Source organism: Rhamphochromis longiceps, linkage group LG11 (assembly GCF_057381845.1).
Source record: "Rhamphochromis longiceps isolate RC_006_pf linkage group LG11, R_longiceps_female_GT1.1, whole genome shotgun sequence".
Lineage (NCBI taxonomy): Eukaryota > Metazoa > Chordata > Actinopteri > Cichliformes > Cichlidae > Rhamphochromis > Rhamphochromis longiceps.
Window position 1 is genome coordinate 22,529,174 of NC_140567.1, and position 26,153 is coordinate 22,555,326.

The following is a 26,153-nucleotide window of genomic DNA, read 5'->3' on the forward strand; positions in this document are numbered from 1 at the left end:
TACACACCTTTCCATCTCCCTGCCTCCCCCTCATGCTTTCTCTTGTGCACTTATCCTTCCTCAGCACTCCCCCCATGCTCATTACAGACGCCTGACACAGCACATATGCCGTCCTTTGTGTGTCCTTATGTGTCCTTTTATTACTGGGTTAAATGTCAAATCCATACATGGAGTCCATTTGATGACAGCAGTGCCTGTATGCTTATGTGTCGCTGTGTCGCTATATGTGGTTAAATTTGCTGTTTTTCAGCATCTTATTGTGTTTGTGTGTTTTTGGGTGTTGAGTTTATTAAGAAGGTCCTTTTGAAAAGCCTGTGTGAAAGCAGTGAAAAGCCTGGTACCCCAACACTTCTGCCAATCCACTCGCTCACACGCACAAACATTAGTCCTGCCAATCAAGCCTTTTAGTGCTCTTTTTCATCCCAGCGCCACCGCAGTGCTCGGCGACACAGATCGTGAGAGGAATTTTAGACCACGCAGAAACTTCGTTTATGTGTGCGTGCATGGCTCACCTCAGGAGATTGGACGGGGTTGCCACAGCAGATGTCTTTGCCCAGAGCAACTCACAACAAAAATGCTTTAAAGGAAGGCTGAAGTTTTGATGTGATGGACTCATTGCTTCTCGCTGCTTCAGTCACTTTTTAACTTTGCAAAGGGCCATTTAATGAAGTTGAATAAGCCTTTTTAGAACAACAATTTCCCAACTGAAGCTGCATCAGTGCTCTTATGTTTCCACTGGTTCAGTGTGTGTGAGTGTTTGATGGAGCGGGGGGTTGGCTGACATTAAAATGTAGAGGGAGATGTGATTGCTATGTAAATGGCTGTTCTAGGTTGGCTATGAAACACCGTGGGCTGTAAGCGAAGCGTCTGTGGCTCTGCCTCCAAAATCTCCTCCAGGGCTGATTGACAGCTGTACGCCAGCTCTTAGACAGATGTTGCTGCGGCAGCAGGGCCAAGAAGACTCTCTTCAATTACAGCTGAGGATAAGCAGACTATTTATAAAAGCAATGAGCTGAGAGGCAGACGCTGAATGAGACAGAAAATGAGCGAAAGCTGTGGTTGCCTGTTTGTACTGTCCCTGTTGCAGGCGCACATCTGGACTGCACAGATACTCTCACGTGCCAGACACAGCACAAATATGGCAACGAGCCACGTTATTAAAAGTGACAGGTGATTGATCATCTCGTTATAATGCAGCGTTTCCCTGGATGCATGTTGATCTTAGGCTGGAACATTGATGCCGATCAAGCACACCTCGTCATGGCAACTGCACTCTCCTCCAGAGGGAGAGAGGGGTGGATTTTCCCTTTACATCCCCCCAAAATATCAGGAACAGCAAAAGGAACATGACAAAGAGGAAAAAGCAGTGACTCAGCCTGTAAAATCCCAGATCCCCCCATTTGTTCAAGCATCTGCGGGATGTGCTGGTGGACGCCTGACAAACACAACCCAGAAAATCTGATGCCAACATCCAACATTCAGGCACTGCAAACCACCCCACTGGATCTGATGTTCTGGCAACAAGAAGGAGGGGGCGGGGTACATAATACAAGGTGCATGATTTGGCTGATTTTGTGTGAATAGGTGCATGATTTAGACTACTTAACAAACTAAAAGTAATAGATTAAAGGTCTTAAATGGATCTGTTTGTGTTCCTGGCAACGACATCCTAAGCCTCATTTTTACAAACCACATTTCCCTGATCATCATTTACGTTGCGGATTTGCAGCAGAAGGCTACCGCATGTAAACAGTTTATTTCTGTCACATTATCTGTTTGATGGCACATAAAGACGTAGCTCTCAGTTACACATTTATACATGCGCGCTCATCTTAAGCAGGGGCGGGGTGTGGGCGGGTGGGGGATCTCTCTACATAAGAGTGTGTCGGTGTGGGGGATGGGGGTGAGGCTGAGTTTGCGTCTTTGTCTGCTCAATAAATTATTTAAATCCCACAACAATTAAAGCTGAAATCTGTTATCGGCATCATCCATTAGGAGCCTGTGTTGGTGCCTTGATGCCTCGCTCGCTTTCCCCCCCGTCAGGGCTCAGCATGGGCCCGGACAAAGATCACAAGCTCTGAATCTTAAACACACATCCCAGCAGAACAAAGGCTAACAGTGCACTCCTGTGACCCGAACACTCTTGAACACGCCAAATGTCTTCATCACGGGAGTGCATGAATATGTTCACTGTGCTGTTTTTTTTTTTATGTCAAATGTTCACCGTGTCTCCAGAGTCACGGTGTGTTTAATTTGCACTGTGAAGGTTTAGTCTGAGGTGATGTTTGCTCCATGCATGCTCTATTTTTCTTTCCTTTACAGACGTGATGGCTGTGCATGGGATATCTGTTAGGATCCCGAGCGCTCTATTCACACCTTGTGTTCCGTCTCTTTCCCTTCCTTCCGTGCCATTATTCTCCTCTTCTTTCCATTTTATTTCTCTATCCTGTATACCCACACATGTTTTATAGCCATAGCAAACTGCCCATTAGTCATCATAGAAAGCAGCATCATTCCCCTGTGGGTGTGCGCGCAGCTATGTCAGGACTTTTTTCTCAATAAAACAGTATATATGTGTGAGTATCAGCATCAGAAAACTTTTGCTTCCTCGCTGAAAGCTCAGTTAAAATATGAAAAATGCATCTGACTTTAAAACTGAAATCCTTTAGTAAGCATATATATATAATTTTTTTTGCTTGAAAGAGTAAATTTTGTCTTTTGTCGGAGATCCTGCTGTTTTTGTAAAAGTCCAGAAACTAGGTGGTCCATGAAAAAATGGATATGAATAAATTAGATGCGGGTCTTTAAGCAGCATTATTAAAATTTTACTTGTAAATTGGGGGACAGAATAACAACCACTTAAACTCTGTGGAAGCTCTGAGCTATGCCTGATTTTCCTCCAATTATGACAACCTGTGTCTGTCAGCTCCTCGGAAAACCCCTCATTAACATGCTGACTTATATTGGTTTAATGAAAATAGAGACGTAGATAATAACTCCTGGTTGAGGGAGGAAAGCTGAAGAATGGTGATGTAAGTGACTTTCAGGGAGAGAATGACCTACAAAAGAGACAGTTACAACCAACGTATGCAGAAGATCATCTCTGAATGCACAGCATGTCAAATGTTGACACGAGAAAAGAGAAGCAGAAGGTCTCACTGGGTTCCCGGGGAACAGGAAACTGAGGCTACAGTTAACCAAAATTAGACGATAAAGATTGGAAAAACTTTGCCTGGTCCGATGAGTCACAAGTTCTGCTTGTGACTTTCATTCGACTGGGTCAGAATGTGGTGTAAACAACATAAAAGCATGGATCCATCCTGCCTTGTATCACCAATTTGGGCTGCTAGTAGTGGTGTAATGATGTGGGGAAGGTTTCCCTGTCAGGCTTTGGGCTGTTTAGCATTCAAATACCACAGCTGGTCTGAGTGTTGTTGCTGACCATGTCCATCCCTTAATGACCACAGTGTATATTCTTATCTCTGCTTGCAGCAGAATAACTCACAAAGCTCAAAACTGCATTCAAATGTCTCCCACATTTGATCTATTAATCTCAATAGAATAGAGCACCAAAAGTGGCTCCAACCCAGTACTTGGAAGATCTATCTAATGATTATTAATAACCATGTTATTTCACCTGAAGATGCAGTGCCTTACTCTTTCCTCATGTTTTTCTGCACACTATATATCCAGTGTGAGCTCGTGCATCTTGTATCTTGTAATTAAGTTCCTTCAGTTCTCTGTAAGTGTTTATTTTGTCTACCCCCCACTTTTCATTTTATATAAACAGATTGGAGCAGCTCAAGATGGTAATGAGGCTGATTACTGCTGTTGTTTACTGGCAGCGTAAAGTGAAACGTGGTGGTGATAATGAGCCCCGACCAAGTGCTGAGAAAAAGCAGCACCAACTTTATTAATTCGAGACAAGAAAATGACACATAGGAAAGTACAACTTACAACTGGAAGTTTGTTGGGTAATTTTAGAGATACAGTCCAAATCTAGCCTGCAGACGTCACTTTATATGAGCAAGACAAAAACATTACAAAAGATCAATCACAATAAAATTGTTCAGTTACAACTGAAACAACAAGAAAAGGTTTCTAGGACTGAGCAGGTGTTCAAAATTATGAATGTGATTTATCTTCTCAGAAACGAATAAATATGTAGGACATTCATGTAGATGCTTCGATACAACAATTTTCCACATAAAGATAAACATAAACTTCAAAGACAAAACAGTATTTGCCCTCTTTCTGATGTTTTTTTGTTTGTTTGTCAGTTTGTTTTTTTTGCTGAAAATGAAGATTTTAAATAATGATTTCATGTATTAAATGGCAAACCCCCCAACTAGCCAAACAGGGAGGTTCCAGTGTGCAGTTTGTACTTTTGTTGTGTCAAACATGTTTGTGCTCAAACTTTCTGACATATGTTCAGTCTTCCTCTAGGCCCGCCAACCCGAACAAGTCTATTTTCCACCTACTTGTCTCCTTATTGACGTCTGGTTGTTGACAGGAAGTTGGAGTAGATTGATAGCTCTCTGGATCAGTGCGGTGAGCGGCCTGCTCAAATACTGCATTCTGTTTCAGCTGCACATTTTATGTTGGTTATTGATTAATCCTGCCTGCTTAATTTAGCTGCTACACTTGAAAGTCTACAATACAAGCTCAGTTTAAGAGATTTAAGAGAGATTATCATGCTGAGTCTTTCCTCTGAGTACGGTTGTTCTCTCTGTCTCTGTCTCTCACTATATATATATATATATATATATATATATATATATATATATATATATATACACATACACACACACATATATATATATATATATATATATATATATATATATATATATATATATTTATATATATATTAGGGGTGCAACGATACACAAAATTCACGGTTCGGTTCGGTTCGATACTTTGGTGTCACGGTTCGATATTTTTTCGATACAAAAAATGTTCATGCATTTTTAATTTGTCATTTATTAAAATTATAAATATATATTTTAACTCAAAAGTACAGTTTTTAAATTTAACCCTAACCCTTGTGCGTGTTTTTTATTTTGACAGCGAATGCGCACCTGCGGACCACTTATGTGCAGCCCTGGTTATTTAGCTCATCATATTGCAGCCACAGAAATTCTTATGTCCATGAAACCATAAAGCTGCACTTTCTTTTTGCCTTATAGTCTGATTTGTCATAACTTCTCCGTTTTGTGGTAAGCTTTTCTTTGGCTGTCACTTCTTCACCCTGACCTGTCTTATTTGGCTCAGCAGAACTGAAATTCTTTTACACATGCACTCACATAAGCTCAGCGATTCTCTGCGCGATCAACCTCTCACATGTTTAAGCTTGCTGCGTCATGTTTGCATAGTAAGCTAACGATTAATAAGACGATGTCAGAGGAATTGGTGCACAAATTATCATCACTCACAGATCAGTGCTGTCGCTCTCTATACACAGTTCGCACGATTGCAAAGTGAAAGCAAAAAAACAAGCGCAAATTCAAACGCGACTTCAATATGTCACATATTGACAGTGGATCACCGATGCCAATGACATAATTACCCAGCTACATTTCTGAAAGAATGCAAAAGCATTGACATATATTTTTCCTACAATAGCCCGACGGGCAGGGAAGAGATAGATTTTGGTAGCCCGACTGAAAAAATCGCTAGCTCCGGGACGTCGGGCTAGCGATATTGCGAGCCCTGTATCTGATTGAGGAATCACTCATCTTTGGAAAAGAGAGTTTATTACAGAGAAATGGCTCTTTCCAAAATAAAAGCTATACTATCCGCTTCTTCTGGGCTATATTCTCAGCAGCATAAGGAGAATCATGTGCTAACAGCTGTCTAAATGACTCGGCTAAAGTTAGTAGCATGCTTGTTGTTTTTTGTCTGCTTCCACTTGTCTTTGCACTAGGATGATGTCGGCGTAAATGTGCAGTCATATTCGTCGTGTTCCCACTAGTGCTTTCAGGTTAATCTCGTTGAAATGACCTTAACGCCACAACACGGCAAATCTCCGTTAACGAGCTACCGCCGATCGCTCCGTGCATGGGGCTAGACGGCCAACACGTTAACGAGCTAACTGCGCTAACACACTAGCTCCCACCCATGTAATTGAGCATTGCGTGGCACATCCAACATACTGTTTTACTTTAGTCCATGACTCGCTTACCTTCAGGGTCATACGTCACATGAAAACCAAAATAATTCCAAACGCCAGATCTGAATGAGGGTGGGGGAGGTGCCCTGCGCTCTTCCTTCTGACGATGCTGTCTGTGTTGAGCGCTCAGTGGATCTGCGCTGGACAGTGCAGCCTAGGCGGAGTAGTCGAACGCAGATTCACTGAGCGCTCAACACAGACAGCATCGTCAGAAGGAAAATTGATAAAATAAATTACAAATGTTGTATTGTTCGATACATACGCGTACCGAACCGAAAGCACTGTATCGAACGGTTCAATATCGATACGAATATCGTTGCACCCCTAATATATATATATATATATATATATATATATATATATATATATATATATATATACATATATATATATATATATGTATATATACACATATATATATATATATATATGTATATATATACACATATATATATACATATATGTGTATATATATACACAGGGTGCAAGATGCTAGCAGGCAAGGCATACATGGAACGCCATAACCAAGTGGCCGGCATAGTGTACAGGAACATCTGTGCCGAGTATAACCTGGAAGTCCCGAGGTCAAAATGGGAGATGCCCCCAAGGGTGGTGGAGAATGACCGAGCTAAGATCCTGTGGGACTTCCAGATACAGACGGACAAAATGGTGGTGGCTAACCAACCGGACATAGTGGTGGTAGACAAACAGAAGAAGACGGCCGTAGTGATCGATGTAGCGGTTCCAAATGACAGCAATATCAGGAAGAAGGAACACGAGAAGCTGGAGAAATACCAAGGGCTCAGAGAAGAGCTCGAGAGGATGTGGAGGGTGAAGGTAACGGTGGTCCCCGTGGTAATCGGAGCACTAGGTGCGGTGACTCCCAAGCTAGGCGAGTGGCTCCAGCAGATCCCAGGAACAACATCGGAGATCTCTGTCCAGAAGAGCGCAGTCCTGGGAACAGCTAAGATACTGCGCAGGACCCTCAAGCTCCCAGGCCTCTGGTAGAGGACCCGAGCTTGAAGGATAAACCGCCCGCAGGGGCGTGCTGGGTGTTATTATATATATATGTGTATATATACACATATATATATATATATATATGTATATATACACATATATATATATATATATGTATATGTGTATATATATATATATATGTATATGTGTATATATATATATATATATATATATATGTATATGTGTATATATATATATATATATATATGTGTGTATATATATATATATATATATATATGTGTGTATATATATATATATATATATATGTGTGTATATATATATATATATATATATATATGTGTGTATATATATATATGTGTGTGTGTGTGTGTGTGTGTGTGTATCATAGGTTACTGCTAGCTCTGGCGCTGATCACTAAGTGCATAAAAAGCTCCCACACCTTCATGGCTTTATGTAAGAGTAAACATTTGCCTCCGCGTCCATGTTTAGGTCACATGTGTGTGAAATAAAAGCCTAAAACTTTTAGCTGGAGTATATTTGGAGATAGATGGAGAAAGGTACAAAACCCCATTCATATGCTGCATTGTGTGTGTGTGTGTGTGTGTGTGTGTGTGTGTGTGTGTGTGTGTGTGTGTGTGTGTGTGTGTGTGTGTGTGTGTGTGTGTGTGCGCGTTCACCTGAGCTCATATATCTTTGTCTCAGTCCAGGCCTGCAGTGTGTATCTCCACTGGGATTCTTAGGTCCAGCTCTGCTGAGAAAGCACACACACTGAGTTCCTCTTATTTATGTCAGTCTTTCTCTTCCTTATGCTCTCACTTTACTTCCTGCCTCCTTTCCATTCTGCCTGCTTTGTTTCCTTTGCTGCTTAATGACCTTCATTTGTCCTTTGCTCTGGTAAAGGCACATGCACACACAAGACAGTTGCAAGAGTGCGGCGTTTGAATAATTATGTTTGTGCGAGTTTGTGTGCTGGAAATAGCCGTGTCCCTGTATGCTGGTCATAATTAGCTGGGCTGGTGCTCTGAAGCTCTGTGCCGCCAAGACAGAATGCAGCTGTAAAACACAAGAATACTCGAATAACTGAGTGACACTTGAAGGAAAATCTTACATTTTCTAACTTTGATTTTTCTCTTTCATTCTTCTGTTTCCAGTGATCTCCTGTCTTCGGGCTATGTGGAGAGGCATTCATCAGAAAACGGGAAGACTGTCATCACCAGTGTAAGATTCTGCAAATCATCTCCCCTCGTGCTCCCTCGCACTTGACATTAAAACCCCAAATTACCCCTGTGATTAAATTCTGCATCTGTTTTTTTTTTGGATAAAGAGCAACTGTGCTGCTATCCTTTCCTGTGATGACAGCAGGCAGATGTTTTCAGTGTGAAAAGTTGGATGAAACTACTTTAAACGACCTTTCCAGCGTTAGCAAAGTTAGCTTAAACTAGAGTGTCAAGGAGTGAAAGTGCTTAAAGAGTAAAAGAACAGAACAAAACCTCATCAGGTCTTCAGAAAACCTCCAGAATAATCCAATAATCATGTTGTTGATCAAGTATTTTCTAAATATCTAAATATTATTTTTAAATATGTTTTTACAAAAATCCAAAACAAAGGAGTACAAATAAGATTCCTTTGGCCAAGGAATGGGAATTGTTAAGAATTGGGCACTTCCGATTCCATTATTGATATCACTTATTGATTCAGTTCTGTATCCATTCTCATTGATTTCTCATTAGCGACTGACATCGCTAATCAGAACATCAAAGACATCACATTCATGCAAAGTGATCTCATGCTGTGGGTCAAACGTTTGTTTGTGTTGGAGGTGTTTCCCTTTGTTGTGATCAGTGTTGGGGTCGTCACTCGGAAAAAGTAATTATTACAGATATCACACCGAACACTTTTCTTTAAAGCAATGCAGTACTTTACTTAATTAATCCCAGGAGAAAGTAATTTTATTACAGGACTTCTTACATTACTTTTGCTTTTCTCCGTGAAATGACCTGAAAGGCATTATCTCAGAATTACCATTTACCTATATAAACGTGTAGGCTACAGTCCCACACACCATGTCTACGCTGTAGACTGCGCCGCTATTTTTCCTTCTCCGGCACACAAACTGAAATCAGCTGGTGCAAGTGCAAGAACCGCTAAGCGGGGTCAATAAACAAGCGGACTAACAATTCCAAGGAACTGAACTAATGGGAACCAATTTGCTACAAGAATCAGCTCTTGATTCCCATTCCTAGTTTGGAACATTGACATCTTCCAGGATTCCACCCACGCACACTTGCTTATCAGTGATTATCTTCTCCTGCACGTCTGGACCAGTGTCAGAGCCCCTGATCGCTCCCTGTCAGTCCCAATCTTACGTGTGTACTTAGTACTTACATGTGAACTCTGTTTTCATTGTAGACCGACATGGAGCAAATTTACACTTTCTGTCACAAAGAGACAAAACAGCACTTCCAGGGAGTGATACAAAAACATCAGCACCACTGAAACTACCCAATTAACACATCAGGATTCAATCACAATGTAGGCAGACATGAGAACGCGAGAAGCGTTACCCGTACCGAGTAAAGGTCGGATGTCATTATCAAAACAACATTTGCAGACACTGCTCACATGCTAACACCGGGTGAGTAGCACAGCAGGGAGGTAGAGATGTCTGATAGTAGCTCTCATGCTGTTATGTGTGCAGCAGCGAAGCTGATGGTTCCACTGTCGACCCTGTGTGTTATTCTCCCTCCTTGAGTTTTTTATTGGTTAATCAATGAGTTAAGTTTTCCACACAGAGATAAACCACTCCTCATTCAGCTGCCTGGTCTCTTTGATAGCTCAATGAATCTTCTGCAAGCGTCGACTGACGCAAGATTAAGATTCCTGTGATAATCCTCTAAAATCTGGACTTCAGTTACAGGACACCCGCTGAGGCATGGAGGGACATCATATAAGTAGCGGGGATTATAATGGTCAGGAATTACGCAGCTAAGCAGCAGATTAGTGAGATATTAGATGCTTTACAGCGAATGATCCAAACGATTACATCACACATCGTACATTATGGTCACCTGTAATTATGGCTCATTATAAGGCAGTCTGTAAATTAATTAATCTTGGAGCTGAATATCCACAACTGCAGCCCATCTGCACTCTTCTAATGTCATCGTTTCCCTTTTAGTAGCAAAGAACAAGAGCCTCTTTTTGATTATTAATGCTTCTGTTCATGGAGGTTAATATGAGACAAGCCCTGGTTGTTACTCTGCTCACTATGGAGGGCAAAATGTCAGCCGATGTAACGCAGCTGCTGCTCTGATAGATCTAGGTCAGAATCCTCCAGTGCTCATGTAGCCCATACGTAATAGAAGTAATACAAACTCCTGAAACTGGAAGCATTCAGGCTTTCTGTCCACGGTTTACCTTCAGTGCAAGGAATGAATGACAGGCTCCTTATCCTCGTTCTGCACAAAACACATCACAGAGAGCAGATGCTATTGGGTTTTATATGGGATGTTAAACATGGCACCTGTGACACGATGATGGTAACAGCCAGATGTGGCCCAAACATCACAACACACATCTGTCGGTGGAAATCAGCCAATTCCAGTTGATGGATGTTTGCATTTAATCCAAAACTGTGCGATCAGTAGAAAACATACCAGTTTGATTAAGGATCCTTTTATTGAGTGCACACTGTACCCCTGCATATTTGTTATGATTGGAAAGTTTGGGTTCTGCACTACAGCTGCAAACTTTGGTTTTGTGGTTTTGAGGAAATACTGCACGCACAGAAATGAACTCGATCACCTAATGAGGAGTAAAGTACAGCAAAGTGTGTCTAATGTCCTTATTTCCTTGCATTATGTGATCGCGGTGGTCAAAGTTTCACTGACATTCAGAGGGCAGAGCGTCCTACTTGTTTACCGAGTGTCTAACCTCGACCTTTTTGTTGTGCATTGTGTTGTCCAGATAAGATGATTAATTATCCTCGCATGTGTCTTAAGAGATCACAGATCTCACAAATTTAGCAACACAAGCTGAGGATGTACCCACAGTGCTGATGTTGGGTGTTTCTTCCTTTGATGAGAAGTGGAGCAGAAGGTTCAGGGCGACGGAAAGAGGAGAGACGCTGGGATAGTGGAGCACAGCGCCACTTATAAATAGCCCTCTCTGTCTCTTCACTTCACACTCGCTCTCTGTCTCTTTACTCAACCTCTTTCTCTTGTGGCTCTATTTAGGTTTATCTAGCAAACCTTTCATATGCTCTGACTCTCTGCTAATGTAAAAAAAAAAATCCCCTCTCTTATTACAGCGGTGGCAGCCTGCTGCTAACTTGCTTGAATCTTATTTTTCTATTCTGGATTTCATGGATAGGGCATTATGAAAATAGCGAGAGGCAGAGTTAGTATCGCGAAAAGGAAACCGATAGCTGAATGTGATTTAACTGGAAGTTGCAAATAAGTGGTTAAAAGGCAGGAACACAGAAAGAAATCAGTCTCAGCCTGATGGGTGCAGTTTCACTTTGATAATTCAAAGATGGGTAACACCACCTGGGTCTGGGTGCAATTCCCCCCTCCAGGGGCAAGGGTACCTAGACCCGGTTTGTAGAGTACGCTTGGGGAGTGTGATTGTGTGTACAGCGTCTCTTTATGTCTGTCTCCACGTTGGTTGAGTGTGGAGTGAGTGCATATGAGAGCATGAGGGTGGGAATGGATGTTTGTGTCTGTGTGTGCCTGTATGTCTGTGTCTATATGTCAGGTTGGGTATCAGACGCCACCTCTCTGGGGACACCTCAGGCCCTCCAAGGTTTGGAGGCCTATCTCCACCCACCACCACTTCCCCTGCCGGTGGCGGACTCCCTCAGGTGTCGGTGTGTTGGTGGTTCTTTGTGTCTGGGGGTGGGCGTCCGGGTACACACCGGCTCACTCCTTGGCGGCCGCTTGTCGGGGCCTGGGGCCTGGGGCTCGCTCGGGCCCCCTTTGGAGGTGGGGTGCCCCCGGCCTCTCAGCCTGGGGCTCGGTCACTCAGGCACAGCTGGGGGCCGGCGGAGCTCATGGGCGCGTCACTGCAACTCCCCCTGACTTCTGCTCCGCGGCTGCTGGGCGAGCCCTCATCTGGGACTCTCCTCAGCTCTTACTGGAACAGTGGCGCGGCTGCCCCTCTGTTGGTCTTCCATGGTCTCTTGTGTTCTGGGGGCCTCTGGATGTCTGGAGTTTTGATCTCCTCCATACCCGCTTCACACCCTGGAGGACGGGGCTGTGGCCCCCCCACACTCCCTAGCAGATCATTACATGGAGAAACCTTTGGAATGCAAGCATGCTGATCCACACAGGTATGCACACATGGGTATTCACAGACGCGGACTAAAGCTTTCTTGGCTGCTGCCTCAAAGCACACTGTGCGCTGTCTATCTTGCGTGCTGCACAATATCGTTTATTATTTAGTAAATATTGATATCTATGACTAGCTAGTTTATTGTGATGGTGCTTTGTTTTCTCTATTATTATGTTACTCTTTGTTGTTTGCTGTCTCCTCTGTTTGTTTTTTTTGTTGTTTGTTTTTTTTTTTCTCCATACAGGTGACCCAGGAGTTCTTTTTTTTTTTCTCTCTCTTCCCCCCCCCTTCTCACCGTCTCTTCTCCCCTTTGGTTTTCTTTCTTTCTCTCATTCATTCCCCCTGTCCTATTTATTAAAAAAAAAAAAAAAAAAAAAAAGATAATTCAAAGATGATTGTTTATGCAGATGACTTCCTCACACTCACACATGCACTCGTCTGTATTACCACACATTTTTAAAGTCTTCAGTTTGAGTCCTGTAAAGTGTAAACTGCATGAATGCCTGATTAATTCAAATGAAAAAGACATTTTAGTGATGTTGTAAGCCTGATTCTTGTCTTTACCCACCACTCTAATTCATTGGCTAAATGCTTTGAATGCACTACAGTTTGATTTAAATGCATTTGCTTTATTTCTCTACTGTATCTAATAAATATATTAAAATGAATGACTTTAGATAAAATGGATGTGCCTTGTTTAAAGGAAGTGTTGATACTGTGCTGAACAACGTTTTCCTTACAAGGTTTTAGTTCAGAGAGTTTTAGCTCCATCTTTGGAAATGCAAATTGTTTGTAGTAACGTCTTTGTTAATTGGGATTTCATTTTTTTTTTTGTTTAATTTGGTCCAAGTTAACATGAAAATGTGTACCATCCACCCATTTTCTTCACCACTTGGCAAGTTTAGAGTCACAAAGGTCACTCTGTCTAAAGGTGGGGTACACCGTGTACAGGTTGCCAGTGTATCACAGGGGTACCACACAGAGACAGACAACCATTCCCACTCCTGGAGTTATGACGTGTTTATGCTTGCTGCTTGGCCCCTGTCATGTGGTGGCACATGCGAGTTTGATGTCACATCCTCTGCCACGCTTCACCTTATCTGTGGTTCTTTGGCCGACCACCAGTTAATCTTAACATGCATGTCTTTATACTGTGGGATGGTGCAGGAGTACCTGGAGAGAACCCATGCAGGCACAGATAGAACATAAAGGCTCCAACCAGCAGGTGGGTTTTGAACCCAGGACCTTCTTGATGTGAGGCAACGATATGCTGTATAAAAATGATAGATTTCTGTCAAAGAAAAAAGGAAAAACTCTTTGCTGGAACAGTTGGGTTTAATTGACTCCTCACAGGAGAGGGCAGAGGCAGATGAAACCCTGATTTGCTTGAGGACTGCTTTAATGTCCCTTTGTCCAAAGTCAGGCAGATAAAAGAGCATTTGAAAATTTGTCTTGCATGCGCCGCACTCTGAACTCAATCCCGTCCGACACCTCACTGAACTCTGCTGTAGGATAATAAATCACACAGATTTCCACATGCATGTGTAGTTCAACAGTGTGCACATGCATGCATCCTAACAGAAGCTTGTGCATCAGGATGGGGTCTACTCAGAAAGCTGGAGAGTGGAAGTGGATCTAGAGGTGCATTGCTGTGCACATGCAGAAATTGATCCTCTGATAAAAGCTGCATTTCCTCAGGGAGAACTGCTTCCTGCTTAATGGCTGTTAGGTAGCAAGAAATGGACCAGGAAGAGATGGCCTGCCTGCAGAGCACTTAGGTACTTAGACATCATGCACATCTATAGACGATAAATGTGTGCAGAGAGACACGTAGATCAAGAGTGAAGACAGAGAGACGGAGATGGTAAAAATCTGACTTCCTGCTGCGGAGAAGTTCGGATAGAGGAGTGAAGTCGCTGAGGCGTTAGCGCGCAGATGGTCAGATGTGAACGTGCAAAGCTCAAAGTGCAAAGTGTCAAACAAACACGCGAACAGTATATTCACATATCTTCAACAGAGCTTACTTGCACTTGCATGTATTAGCAAATGAATTCTGTGTAATGGATTGCTTTGGACTCATTTCCTTGTGGTGTCCTTGGATCAAAGATGGTCCCTAGGTGAACGGCAAACAAGCATATGGGAATCCCGAGGACACCACAAATTAAATATGGTAGTGAAGAGGGGAATATTTCACTACATCATGTGTGTGAGCTTCATCTGTGTGTTTGTGTGTTTCCACACAGGGCGGAGAGCACTGCTACTATCAAGGAAAGGTCAGAAACATCCCTCACTCCTTTGTGGCTCTCTCAACCTGTCACGGGCTGCAGTAAGTACAAATAATACAGATGCGACTTTTTATATGCATGTGTGTGTTTCAGCCTCTGTTCTAAGTCCTGCTCCCATTTTTTCATTAGGTTAATGTAATTAGTTTTAGCCAGGCGTCGCTGCCTGTCTGCATTTTAGGTTTCATAGGTTATCACTCTGGCAGACGGACAGACAGACAGACATCTTCTCTTCTTCTCTTCTTCCTTTCCTGTTCTCTTTTCTTTTTTTTCCCCTTCTCCTCTAGCCTCCACTAACGTTGGTATTTTTAGCTTTTTCTGCTTGAGGCGAGACGGGTCAGAAACAAGGCCTGCTGTGAGGGATGCATGCACACTTTATGCTTTCTAAGTCAATGTATGTAGTCTCCTGTGTATATATGTGTGTATATATATATGCATGAAAAGAGGCGAGACGCTCTCCATCCCGCATGTGAGAAATTCACTGTTTGTTGGTGGATTTCATTGTTTGCACAGAAAGCCGCCGTGAATAACAAAGCATCAAACGTGCCTAAAATGAGAACCGTGTTTCCACAAAAAGTTACAATGCCGTGTGACATTTAAATAAAAAGAGAATGCTAATGATTTGAAGCCTATATTTAATTAAAAATATACAAATACAACTTACACAGGGGAGACCAGCTGTTGTATTTTCATGTAGGACTTCAGCTCCTCAAAGGTTTGAGGTCTGCTTTGTTTGCTTTTCATTTCATGATGCACCAAATTTTTAAGACTTATTTCTTTGTTTGCTTTATCGTGTCATGGAAAATAAACGCTGCTATGAAAAAGATGTCATCCGGAGGGCTGCATCTTATCATCTTATCTTTAAAAAAATAAATAATCACTATGGTATCCATTCAGCACTATCGCTTTTTATCCTTGATCTATGACCTAATTCTATTATAACGTCCTTATTGTCATCATGCTTGCTTGCACTGTACGTGTCTTTTATTTTTATTTTTTATGTGAAACTCTTGTTTTTATGTAATTTCATAAAAACCACAAATAAAGTCTAGTCTTAGCAAATGCTTGTCATAAACGTATATACACTTACCGGCCTGCTTCATTGGGTACACCTGCAAAACATCTAATGAAACAATCACGTGGCAGCAACTCGTTTAGACATGTAACTCAAGATGAGCTGCTGAAGTTCAAACCGACCATTCAAACCCAAATGGAGAAGAAAAGCAACTTTAAATGATAAAAGTGACTTTAAATTCTGCATGTTTTAAGCTTCAACACTTGATATTTTGTACTTTTTAAATTACATTAAAAAATGGCCTGTATTTATATAGCGCCTTACTAGTCCCTAAGGACCCCAAAGCGCTTTACATATCCAGTCATCCACCCATTCACACACATATTCACACACTGGTGATGGCAAGCTACATTGTAGCCACAGCCACCCCGGGGCGCACTGACAGAGGCGAGGCTGCCGGACACTGGCGCCACCGGGCCCTCTGACCACCACCAGTAGGCAACGGGTGAAGTGTCTTGCCCAAGGACACAACGACCGAGACTATCCAAGCCGGGGCTCGAACCAGCAACCTTCCGATTACAAGGCGAACGCCCAACTCTTGAGCCACGATCGCCACAAAAATTTAAAATGAGGAAAAATAATTTCTTGAAAAGAGGCCAAATTTTCTCCAAACATTTTTAATCAAATGTCAGACTGTCAACACCATAAACTGCTGTATATTTTGAACTTGTTGCCCGATGTTTTTTGGATTAACCGTCATCAGTTCTTGTAGTCATGTAAAGAAAACCACATAATAGGAGCTCCTGGTCTGAATTAACCTTCTGCCCATTCAGTGTACATTGTTTAATCTAATTATCAATTTCAGCTGTTTCAGAGACCATGATTATTTATTTCTGATCCATTACGCAGTCTCAAAGCTTTCTCCCACTGAGTATATCTTGTTTCAACATAATACCAAGCCAAATAGACAGAGTAATCAGTTTAGACATGTCTTTCCAACTAATTAGGGGAAGCAGGAAGAAGCAGACTAATATCTGCTGAACAAGCTAAACTAAAGTCCAAGCCTTAACTCTTTTTATTCTTAAAGTTTTTTTGTGTGTTTCATGAGAGTTTTGCATGAATTTGGGGAAAGTTGTCAGTACAGCAAATTATAAAATGCTGGATGCAAAATAATGAAAAGAAAGCAACTACCAAATAATTTATAGTATAGTTACCTGCAGTGAAATCTCATATTTAGAACGCAAGAGGTTGTAACGGGATAGAATCACTGAACTTTGAAATTTCTAATGAGGAAAGAAAGAAACACCAAAATGTTATGTGTGTGTGTGTGTGTGTGTGTGTGTGTGTGTGTGTGTGTGTGTGTGTGTGTGTGTGTGTGTGTGTGTGTGTGAGAGAGAGAGAGAGTAAGAGAAAGAGAGCGAGGGAGTCAAGGGCTTCCTGCTGTGGAGTGTGTCAGAGCGTTAGCCATTAGAGGGAGAGCATTCTCCTATGCTGAGTCAGGTGTTTACCATAATATACATCCTGCCCCCGCCCCCCAACTCACACACACACACACACACACACACACACACACACACACACACACACACACACACACACACACACACACAGAGGCAAATTTTGTTCTCTTTCTAAACATTTAGCTTGGATTCTTTGCTTTGATGCAGCACAAAAGTGAGCTAAAAGAATCCATCCATCCATTTGTTTCTTAATCATTTATCAAACTTAGCTATAATTTAAAGCCTTATCTTTAAATTAAAAGATTACATTTGCACGCTGAGCTGACTAAAACTAAAAGCTAAGCTAAACTTTCTATACAGTCCAGCGATAGTTCTTATTTGGTGTGTCAGTAAAAGTAAAGCTGCATCCCAAACTAAGCAGCAACGACATGTAAAGTCAGGTAAAGCTATAATAACTGAGGGGATTGTGTAGGTGTGGTTTGTGCACAGATGCATGACATCACCTTTCTTCCAAATCCCACTCACTCACACCAGCTCTGAACAGATTTAAGCATAAAATACACACATTTAAATTCTTTCAATTTGTCCGGCCAGGAAACCTGAAAAACACAGAGAGGGTAGAGTCGGAGGAGGTAGATAGATTGTGTATTTCCTGCAGTGTTTACCCTCCTGACTTCACAGTCTGACCCGACCAATCTCCTAAAAGCTTCAGATAAACTTAATTAACGGATGATGTGTTCATGCGCACATGAATGTGGGCAGGCGGCCAAAGACCTTCAGCCATGGTTAAAATGCTGCATAGCTCTGTGCTGTTCTCTCGCAACCTTATATGTGATGACAGCATGGATTTTGTTTTTATTCTAACAGCTGAGCCATTGATGGACTAATTAGACTAAACTAATCCTATATTATTATTATTCACCAACATTAACTTCTTGCAACTATGTCTCAGCTTTATAGTGTACATAGTATTTATTAGTCATACTTTTTACTCTTCTTTAACTAAACCTAATTTTTATTTTTTACTTCCCTGTTTTTTTTTTTAAATCACAGTTTTGTATATATAATTTCTTTGCAGTATAAGGCCCTCACTATGCGTATGTTTATTTATTGTAGTCTGTACTATTTTTATTCTTTATTCTGCTGCTGTAATAGCCTCCCTTGTGGGATCAATATTACAGATATATATATATATATATATATATATATATATATATATATATATATATATATATATATATATATATATATATATATATATATATATAGAGAGAGAGAGAGAGAGCCTTCTTACTTGGTGAATTTCACATTTAAAAATGTCTTGAATGGCACAGTGTATCTCTCTTTACTAGTCTTTATTAAATATGCCAGTGGTTGCACATTTTTCCAGCAGACAGGGAGGTTATAACACTATAGACAGGTTTCTGTGCGGGTGTAATAAAAAAATCTTCCATTGTAATCTCCACATCACTGTCCATTACACCTCCTTCTTCCCTCCGTTACTTTTCTCACAGTCATATAACATAGCGTCCCATCTGTAAATATCCATAGAAGTCTTGCTTTTCTAATAAGCATTTCAAAACTTCAAACTTCAAAACTTTTTTTCATTACGTCGAACATAACTGTTGTTCCCTTAGCTGTCCAGTCCTTAAACTTGTTATCTAATTTATTTGCAGAAAAATGAGAGTCATATGCACATTAAGGACTGTAAGGTCTCCCTCTGGTTTATGTTCTTTTATAACAGTTTTCCATATGAAGTGACTAATCCGTCCGGAGGACTTGATTTATTCCATTTGATGCTGAAAAAAACAGCAGAAACTTGTACTGATATGTGCTCTCGCCTCTCCCCCTCTTTCCCTTTTCAGTGGGATGTTTTTCGACGGCAATCACACCTACATGATTGAACCTGGAGGACACGGCAGCAGCAATGTAAGTACTGCAGATGGCTCTTCTCAACAGGGATTATCAATTTGTCCTTCCTCCATGTTTTTGCATCCAGCTGCTTCTACGTCGTGTTGAGCTGTCTGAGGTCAAACAATTTGTTGCAGTAGTGCTGTGTTGTGTCCAATGTCCACCCACAGCCCTGCAAGTTCCTCGTCACTGATGGTACCCAAAATCTTTCATATGTTTTCCTTTGAAATTATTGTGAAATGGGTGCTCTTGAAAAGGCCTGGATAGGCTGTTTTTGTGGTGCTGATTTGGTAAAAAATTTGCACATCTGCTGCAGATGATTTGTTAGAATAGGAGAACAGGAGGTTCAGACAAACCAGAATCAGTTACAGATCACAAACCGGTCACTGCAGCTGAACCCTGAGTTCAGCCCACAGGTTTCAAGACAGAGAGATTCACGGGATTACAAAGCAGCAGAAAGCAGAAAAGCCCACAGACAATTAGATAATAACAATTAGAGGCATTACGGCCAGAACGAAAGGACAGATCCGAGATTTCCAGACAAGCCTTAGGCATGAGAGTGAAAGAACAAGCTGCTGATACTCCGTGTGTGTGTGAAGGGCTTACTTTCTATCTAATTAAAACCTCCAGAAGAAGCGTGTGTCTGGCTTTAATCAGTCAGGGGCGAAAGAAGACCAGATAAGAGAGGTCAGAGACCTAGGTGTGTGTGTGTGTGTGTCCTTGGTAGTTGCAACCTAGCCCATGGAGCTACTTAAGATTCATTCCCATATGAGAGTTTTTGTGCCGGCAGGTAGGAGAGAAAATCTGGTAGATGGACAGACAAACAGAAGATTAGGAGGTGGAATAGTGTGAAAAACCAAAATGTAATTAGGGCGCATGTCATTGTATTTTCTGCAGAGAAACTGCAGTATAAGAGGATCTAATCCAGTTTTAAAGGCAGTTGCTATTTCACAGTTAAACAGTAATGAAAAGGAGAGGAAACATGAAGTTAATTAAGCAATAAAGTGTCTTTAGTGTGAGGATGGAGGAAATAAAGTAGAACACCGAGAGGGAATGAGCGACAACAGTGCTCGAGGCCGCTGTGTTTATTCAGGGCCTGTTACGACTCTTCGTTGCTCACTCTTTAGCTGCTTCTGTCGTCTCCAGCGTTTTCTGGAGACACTGAATTATTGAAGCAATGAGAGAGAGAAGATTCAGAAAATAGGCAATCCAATTTGACAAAGTAGATAAACTCAGAAGGGTGCTGCAGCACTCTCCTTGCAGAGATTCAGGGTGTGTAAGTATATCATGACAAACATTTGGCTGAAATGTTGCGTTTCTGTAAAGTCTTTAAAAGCCACAGCTAAAGCAACATCTTATAGAGTCACTCCAGAAAGCCGAAAGACAGCAGTCACAGTGTTACTTCAGAAGATAACGTGTTCAGTATTTTGGCACTAACTAAAAAAGACCAGAGGCAGAGCTGAAGATGCTAAGATTGTTATTGAGAGTGACCAGAATGGACAACATTAGAAATGACCTCAGATTGAGCAGTTTGGACACAAAGTTAAAGAGACAACGCTGCGATAGTTTGGACATGTGCAGAGGAGAGACAGTGGATAAATGCAGCTGCCAGGCAGGAGGAAAAGAGAAAGACCTCAGAGAAGATTGATGGATGTAGTGAAGGAGGCCATGCAGAGAGTTGGAGTGACAGAGAAGGATGATGGGACAGGGTGGGATGGATGCCACTAGCCCAACTTGGCATTACTCTTTGGTTAATCTGAAAACGACTGAGTAATTTAATGTTTAACATGTGATTACCCAACTTTGTTTATGTTATACTAAAGCACATTTTCTATATTATTGTGATGATGCTTTACACTGGTGTAAAGTACAGTTATTAGCAATCAGTGGCACAGTGGTTAGCACTGACACCAAGCTGCAAATTAATTAATAAATGTTGATTCTAAACTGGCAGGAGGTGTGAATGTGATCGTGTCTCTGCGTGCTGGCCTGGAGACAGACTCATGACTTGTGCCTGAATTCGATGCGCAGTTAAGTAAAAGGATGGATGGATTTATTTGGTACTTCATTAAATGTGTCAGCAGATGATGCGGATTTTACAGGCGAGAAATAACTTTTTTATAAATCAGATGTAAAGTCTGATTGTAGATAAAATTTATGACATTGGTTAAAACTGGCTTCACTTTGGTCTTCTACAGCATGAAGATCCAAAAGATCAAAGGTTTGAGACCCAAGAGGAGATGCAGTAGACCAGCCTCAGCTATTGCGCTCCCAATCTAGCTGAGGGGCACTGAAAGCCCCTCAGCTAGTGAACGTTTTGACAGGAGGTTCTGGTTTACAATAATTTCTACTGAGAGCTCTGGTAGATTTTCTTAGTGTACAGGCTGTGATCAGCTGACCTGCTGCTCTGTTTGGAAACAACCAAATTCAACCAGATATCAGCAGATGTTTCATGACTTGTCCTGCTCAGTCAATGGATCTAAGCATCATCAACTAAAATTCATATGAATCTCTGCTACACTTGACATAACCTTACTTTGACTGTGAAACTGCAGATGATTTTCATGCAATCTTTAAATAACACATAGCTAGCTCAGTTTGTTTTGCAGCAGGTTTCACAATAAAAAAAACCCCATAATGTCATGTGTACAGACCCAATATCTGATTTAAAAACATGAGGACTTAATGGAAACTTTAAATCTGCACTATATCAAATTCCACTGAGCAGTCTGAGCAAAAACTCCCCCAAAATGCAAAAGTAACGAGCCTGTTTTTGAAAATTTAAGGAGTATAAAATACAGATATTTGTTTAAAAATATAGGGAGTAGAAGTAAAAATTAAAAAAGCTACTCAAGTAAAGTACAGATACCTGAAAATTGTAGATACCAGTACTTTGTAGTAACAAAGTACAAATACTTTGTTACTTCTCACCTCTGCCGATCTGTGGCCTTTTAAAAATATCACATAAATCAAGTGTATACAGAGTAGTGTGAACAGAGTAACACATTTTTGACAGTTGTGGTAGTATTGGTTTTGGCTTGATGTTTTTGGAACGCTGGCTGCATGACAATGCCGGGGACGGCGCTGCCCTCGAGCCCGGAGGTGCCTGTCAGTTTGTTGTTACTGAGCTCTGGATGTCTGCTCCCCTCGGGCAATGCTCCATCGTTTCTCTCCCCGTGGATTCCTTCTTTCTCTGTTTCACTCTCATTATGTCTGTCTATTTGTCTGCTCGGTCTACAAGTCTGCCTCAGACACACAGATGTCTTCTTCAAAACCCTAGATGCCCTCCATGTCCGGTGTGAGATTTAGTGGCTCTTTTACGAGGAGGCTGTCTGCACTGTCATGCACTTGTTACATTAGACAGCATTCACATATAATCCCTTATTGAACAGCATTGGATGCAAATTTTTTACCCACCTGCAACTAATTGTAGCTTTCCTAAATGTAAAAGAACACAAACAAGAAAACAGGGTTGAAGTGGGGCTGTGAGAGTCAGCGTGGCTCCTGTCGGCCATATGGCAAATCCATCTGCCCTTCTTTCACCAAGGCAGAAAAAGTTATGCAGGACATGAGGTAAACGTGTCCTGAACAAGCTGCTCTTGTCACTTTATGTGGCTGAGCCGGAGTTAAAGTGTCTTGTCGTGTTATGTAATTGGTCTCATATATAATCTGAAAAGCTAGATCTTCAAGATTAAAGCTCACAAGCGAAGAACGAGCTGTTCCAGCGCAGCACGCAGTTGATAAATCTTGCACTTATTGACTGTTAGTGTCGGCATGAGTGTGTGTGCATGTGTGTGTTTATGTGTGTTCATGTAGGGAAGTTGTGAGGAGGATGTGTGATTGACTCGCATAGACAGAAAACACCATATGTTTAGTCCTCCTGTTTGTGTTGTTGTTTTCTTTTTGGACACCATGGCAGCTCCACCTGCACCTCGGAGCCACTGTGGCTACACCCAGAAAGCATAATGCTGTGTGCGTTTTTTGTTCAATGGTGGAGTGACCATGAGTTCAGGCTTTAGGACATTTCAACCATAAAGCCTAAGCAAAGGCATGACGTGTTTTAAGTGTATGTTACGGTTCAAAAAACTGTTGAAGTCCATAAAATGTGTGGTTGAGGTTGCATGTCAAGTTCAGGCTCTCCTGAAGGTTTGAATGAATATATTCAGCCTATATTCAGTAATTATAAGTCATATACTCATTTTGATAAGAAGCCATCACTTGAAAGATTTGAACATGTTTTTATTGAACATGAGTGATGAAGCATCATAGCAGAGTGGAGTCCCAGCAATGATAAGCAGGAACCCCCTGAAGTCTAGACGCTGGTGGTTGGTAGTGAAGATGAGAAGGAAGTGGCACGAGGCAGGATGACATAAGAGCAGTGAGGTTTAAAGCAGACAGTGGAGGCTGATTGGCTCACAGAGAGCAGCAAGAAAATGATTGGACCTGAGCAATGATGTCATTATTTGGTGTAATGGCGTGGGAAAGAGGAAGTGATGTAAAAAACACAGACTAGCAGCAGGGATACCCAGTAAAGCAGCCTTTAGTATCCTTCTTCCTCTATGATCCATGAACACACACTCATAAATTCATTTTCGAGTAGTTTTTCAGTGATTTTTGGGGTTAACCAAATGTGGTAAAGTGTCAACAGGCCTGTTTCTGGTAGGAAATCGTCACATTTTGAGGCAAAGATGACAAGACTTCATATCAAACCACATGTTTGTGTAAAAGTTACCTCTGAAGCTAATCAGAAACTTCTTTGTACCATTTATAAAGGTACTTTTACCTCGAGACCCACCTATGAGGCCACAAGTTGATTTTAAAGCTCCTTACATAATCCTACATTGTTTAAATAAATGTTTCTTGGCAATTATGCAGTTTTTGGGAGGTTCAAATTGTAACAATGCTTATTAAAAATCAAACAGAGAAGCACCCGTAGTAAAGAAACAAACAAACAAACTGAAAACGGGATTAGAAACACTGAAATAGATCCAGTGCCTGAAATTTTGTGTTGGAAGTAGGTGACCCATCTTGAAAACCCAAGTGGCTATTGGGATTTTTCAAATTAAAGGCTCCAGAAGGACAAACACACTAATTTTGGTGCTTGTTTCCACTTTTGAAAGATTTTCCAGTTGTCTGCTGCACTAGAGGGGATAACTGAAGATAAGGGGGTTGGGTGGTGAAGGATGCAGAGGAAGAAGGGGGTGTGTCGAGTGCCAGGTTTTAGCATGGGGGTGTTTGCATTTGGTGCCAAGGGAGGATTTTTTACACGGACAGCACAAGCTGGGAATGACACACTGTGTGTGTGCTGGAGCTGATGGGATACAAAAAAGGAGGTGTGTGTGTGTTGGGGGGGGTCTCCCTGTGGCCTGAAGCCATGTTCATGTTACTAAACCTGGACCGGTTCATTCACACATGCAAGGAAAGAGTGAGAAAGAATGAAAGGCGTGTTTATCCCTCCCCACTTTATGTTCATGAGCCAGCGGTCTGTGTCTGAGGTCTCCCATGGCAACCCAGGCCCCACCCCCTGTTTCTTCCCAGCTCAGCATATGAAAGCCATCTGTGTCGACCTCTAATCTCCATCAGTACTCGCTCCCCGCTGGGTCTATATGCTGTGTGTGTATGTTTTTGAACTGAGATTACTGGCCGGGAGCGATGATGCAGGGAACAAAGAAAGCATGGCATTATTACAACAGTTAAATCAGACTTTGGTGCTCTGATAATGATGATTTGTGCTGTGTGTGCGCTACAGATACATGCAAATGCAAACAGATATTCTTATTTTCATTAAGGTCTTACTAACCATCAGCCACTAAACCTTGACATAATTTCCAATTATACCTGCCGCAGTGATCACTTCACATGCTTGGTCGACTTACATCAAAAACAAAACGAAAAGCTGTTTTTCTTTTTTGTTAGACTGCTCACTGTCATCTACTTCCTTTGTTAAGCTATGAACTCGATTATATCTTAATTTGCTCATACGGCAGGTGACAGCAAATATCATATCCCCCATTGTGCTGTGCAGTAGTGCAAATTTTGGTATAGATGCTACACCAAGTAAATAACGGGCCGTTATTGACAATAATGAAACTTTTAACCCGTAAAAGCTTATGCAGGGGAGAGAAGTGTTTCATGATTTATGAGTTGAATCATTGTCTGTTTAATGACCACTAAATGACTGTGATTTTTACTTTCCATAATAGTTAATTAACACAATAAAATGCATCTTTAAGCTTTCATGTATACTGAAAAAGGGATTTTTGGAAAGCTGGAACATAAATGTGCCTTCTGTTGTTTGGATGTGCCATATCCTCTGAATTTTGGTGAAATCTTCTTTTTAACGAGTGTACACTCTAGAAAGCAGAGTCTATAATGAGATTAGTCTGCCAATGCTGTGCTGGCCATTTTCCCACTCTCCCCTGTTAAGTCATTTATATTCATAAACAACAAATAAATAAATTTTCCCATTTAAACACCACATTGATACTTTTAAGAAGTGCTACATAAACCACTTCAGTGTCCTCTGGCTTAATGGGGATTGGGTTGGAGAAGGGGCTTTAACATTTTATGATACATTTGTGTGAATTAAGAACCCCACAGGCTCCTGATTTCTCTCGGTTAAAGTGGAAAGAGGAGCCATAACCAGCTGAAATCATGGCTGGGCCACATTAAAAAAAAGAAATGCCACAGCAGACAGATGCACATCTTTCCTTTCCTGACACAGCCCTCCTATTTATCCAAGCTTGGGACTGGTACAAGGAGTATGCAACCTTGCGTCCCCTCCTTGCTTTCAATTTGGGGACTTTTTGTATGTTAACCACTATTCCACTTTATTAGGTACATGTTGCTAGTACTTGGTCTACCCCTCGGTATTGAAAACATTCCTCAGAGATTTTGGTCCCTGTTGACTTGATAGCATCACGCGATTGCTGCAGGTTTGTCAGCTGCACATCCATGAAGCAAATCTTTAACTTTACAGGGTCATCTTGACCTCCTCTACA

General features: G+C 41.5%; 1 protein-coding gene across 3 annotated transcripts in view; it reads left to right on the forward strand.

Annotated features, from left to right (window-relative positions):
- Window positions 1-26,153, forward strand: part of adam22 (ADAM metallopeptidase domain 22) — a 70,443-nt gene that overhangs the window by 15,938 nt on the left and 28,352 nt on the right. For all 3 annotated transcript variants that reach the window (XM_085422949.1, XM_085422947.1, XM_085422948.1), the window contains exons 4-6: window positions 8,305-8,371; window positions 14,728-14,810; window positions 19,107-19,170. In XM_085422949.1, coding sequence (XP_085279075.1) covers window positions 8,305-8,371; window positions 14,728-14,810; window positions 19,107-19,170 — 214 coding nt within the window. The remainder of the gene's footprint in view (window positions 1-8,304; window positions 8,372-14,727; window positions 14,811-19,106; window positions 19,171-26,153) is intronic.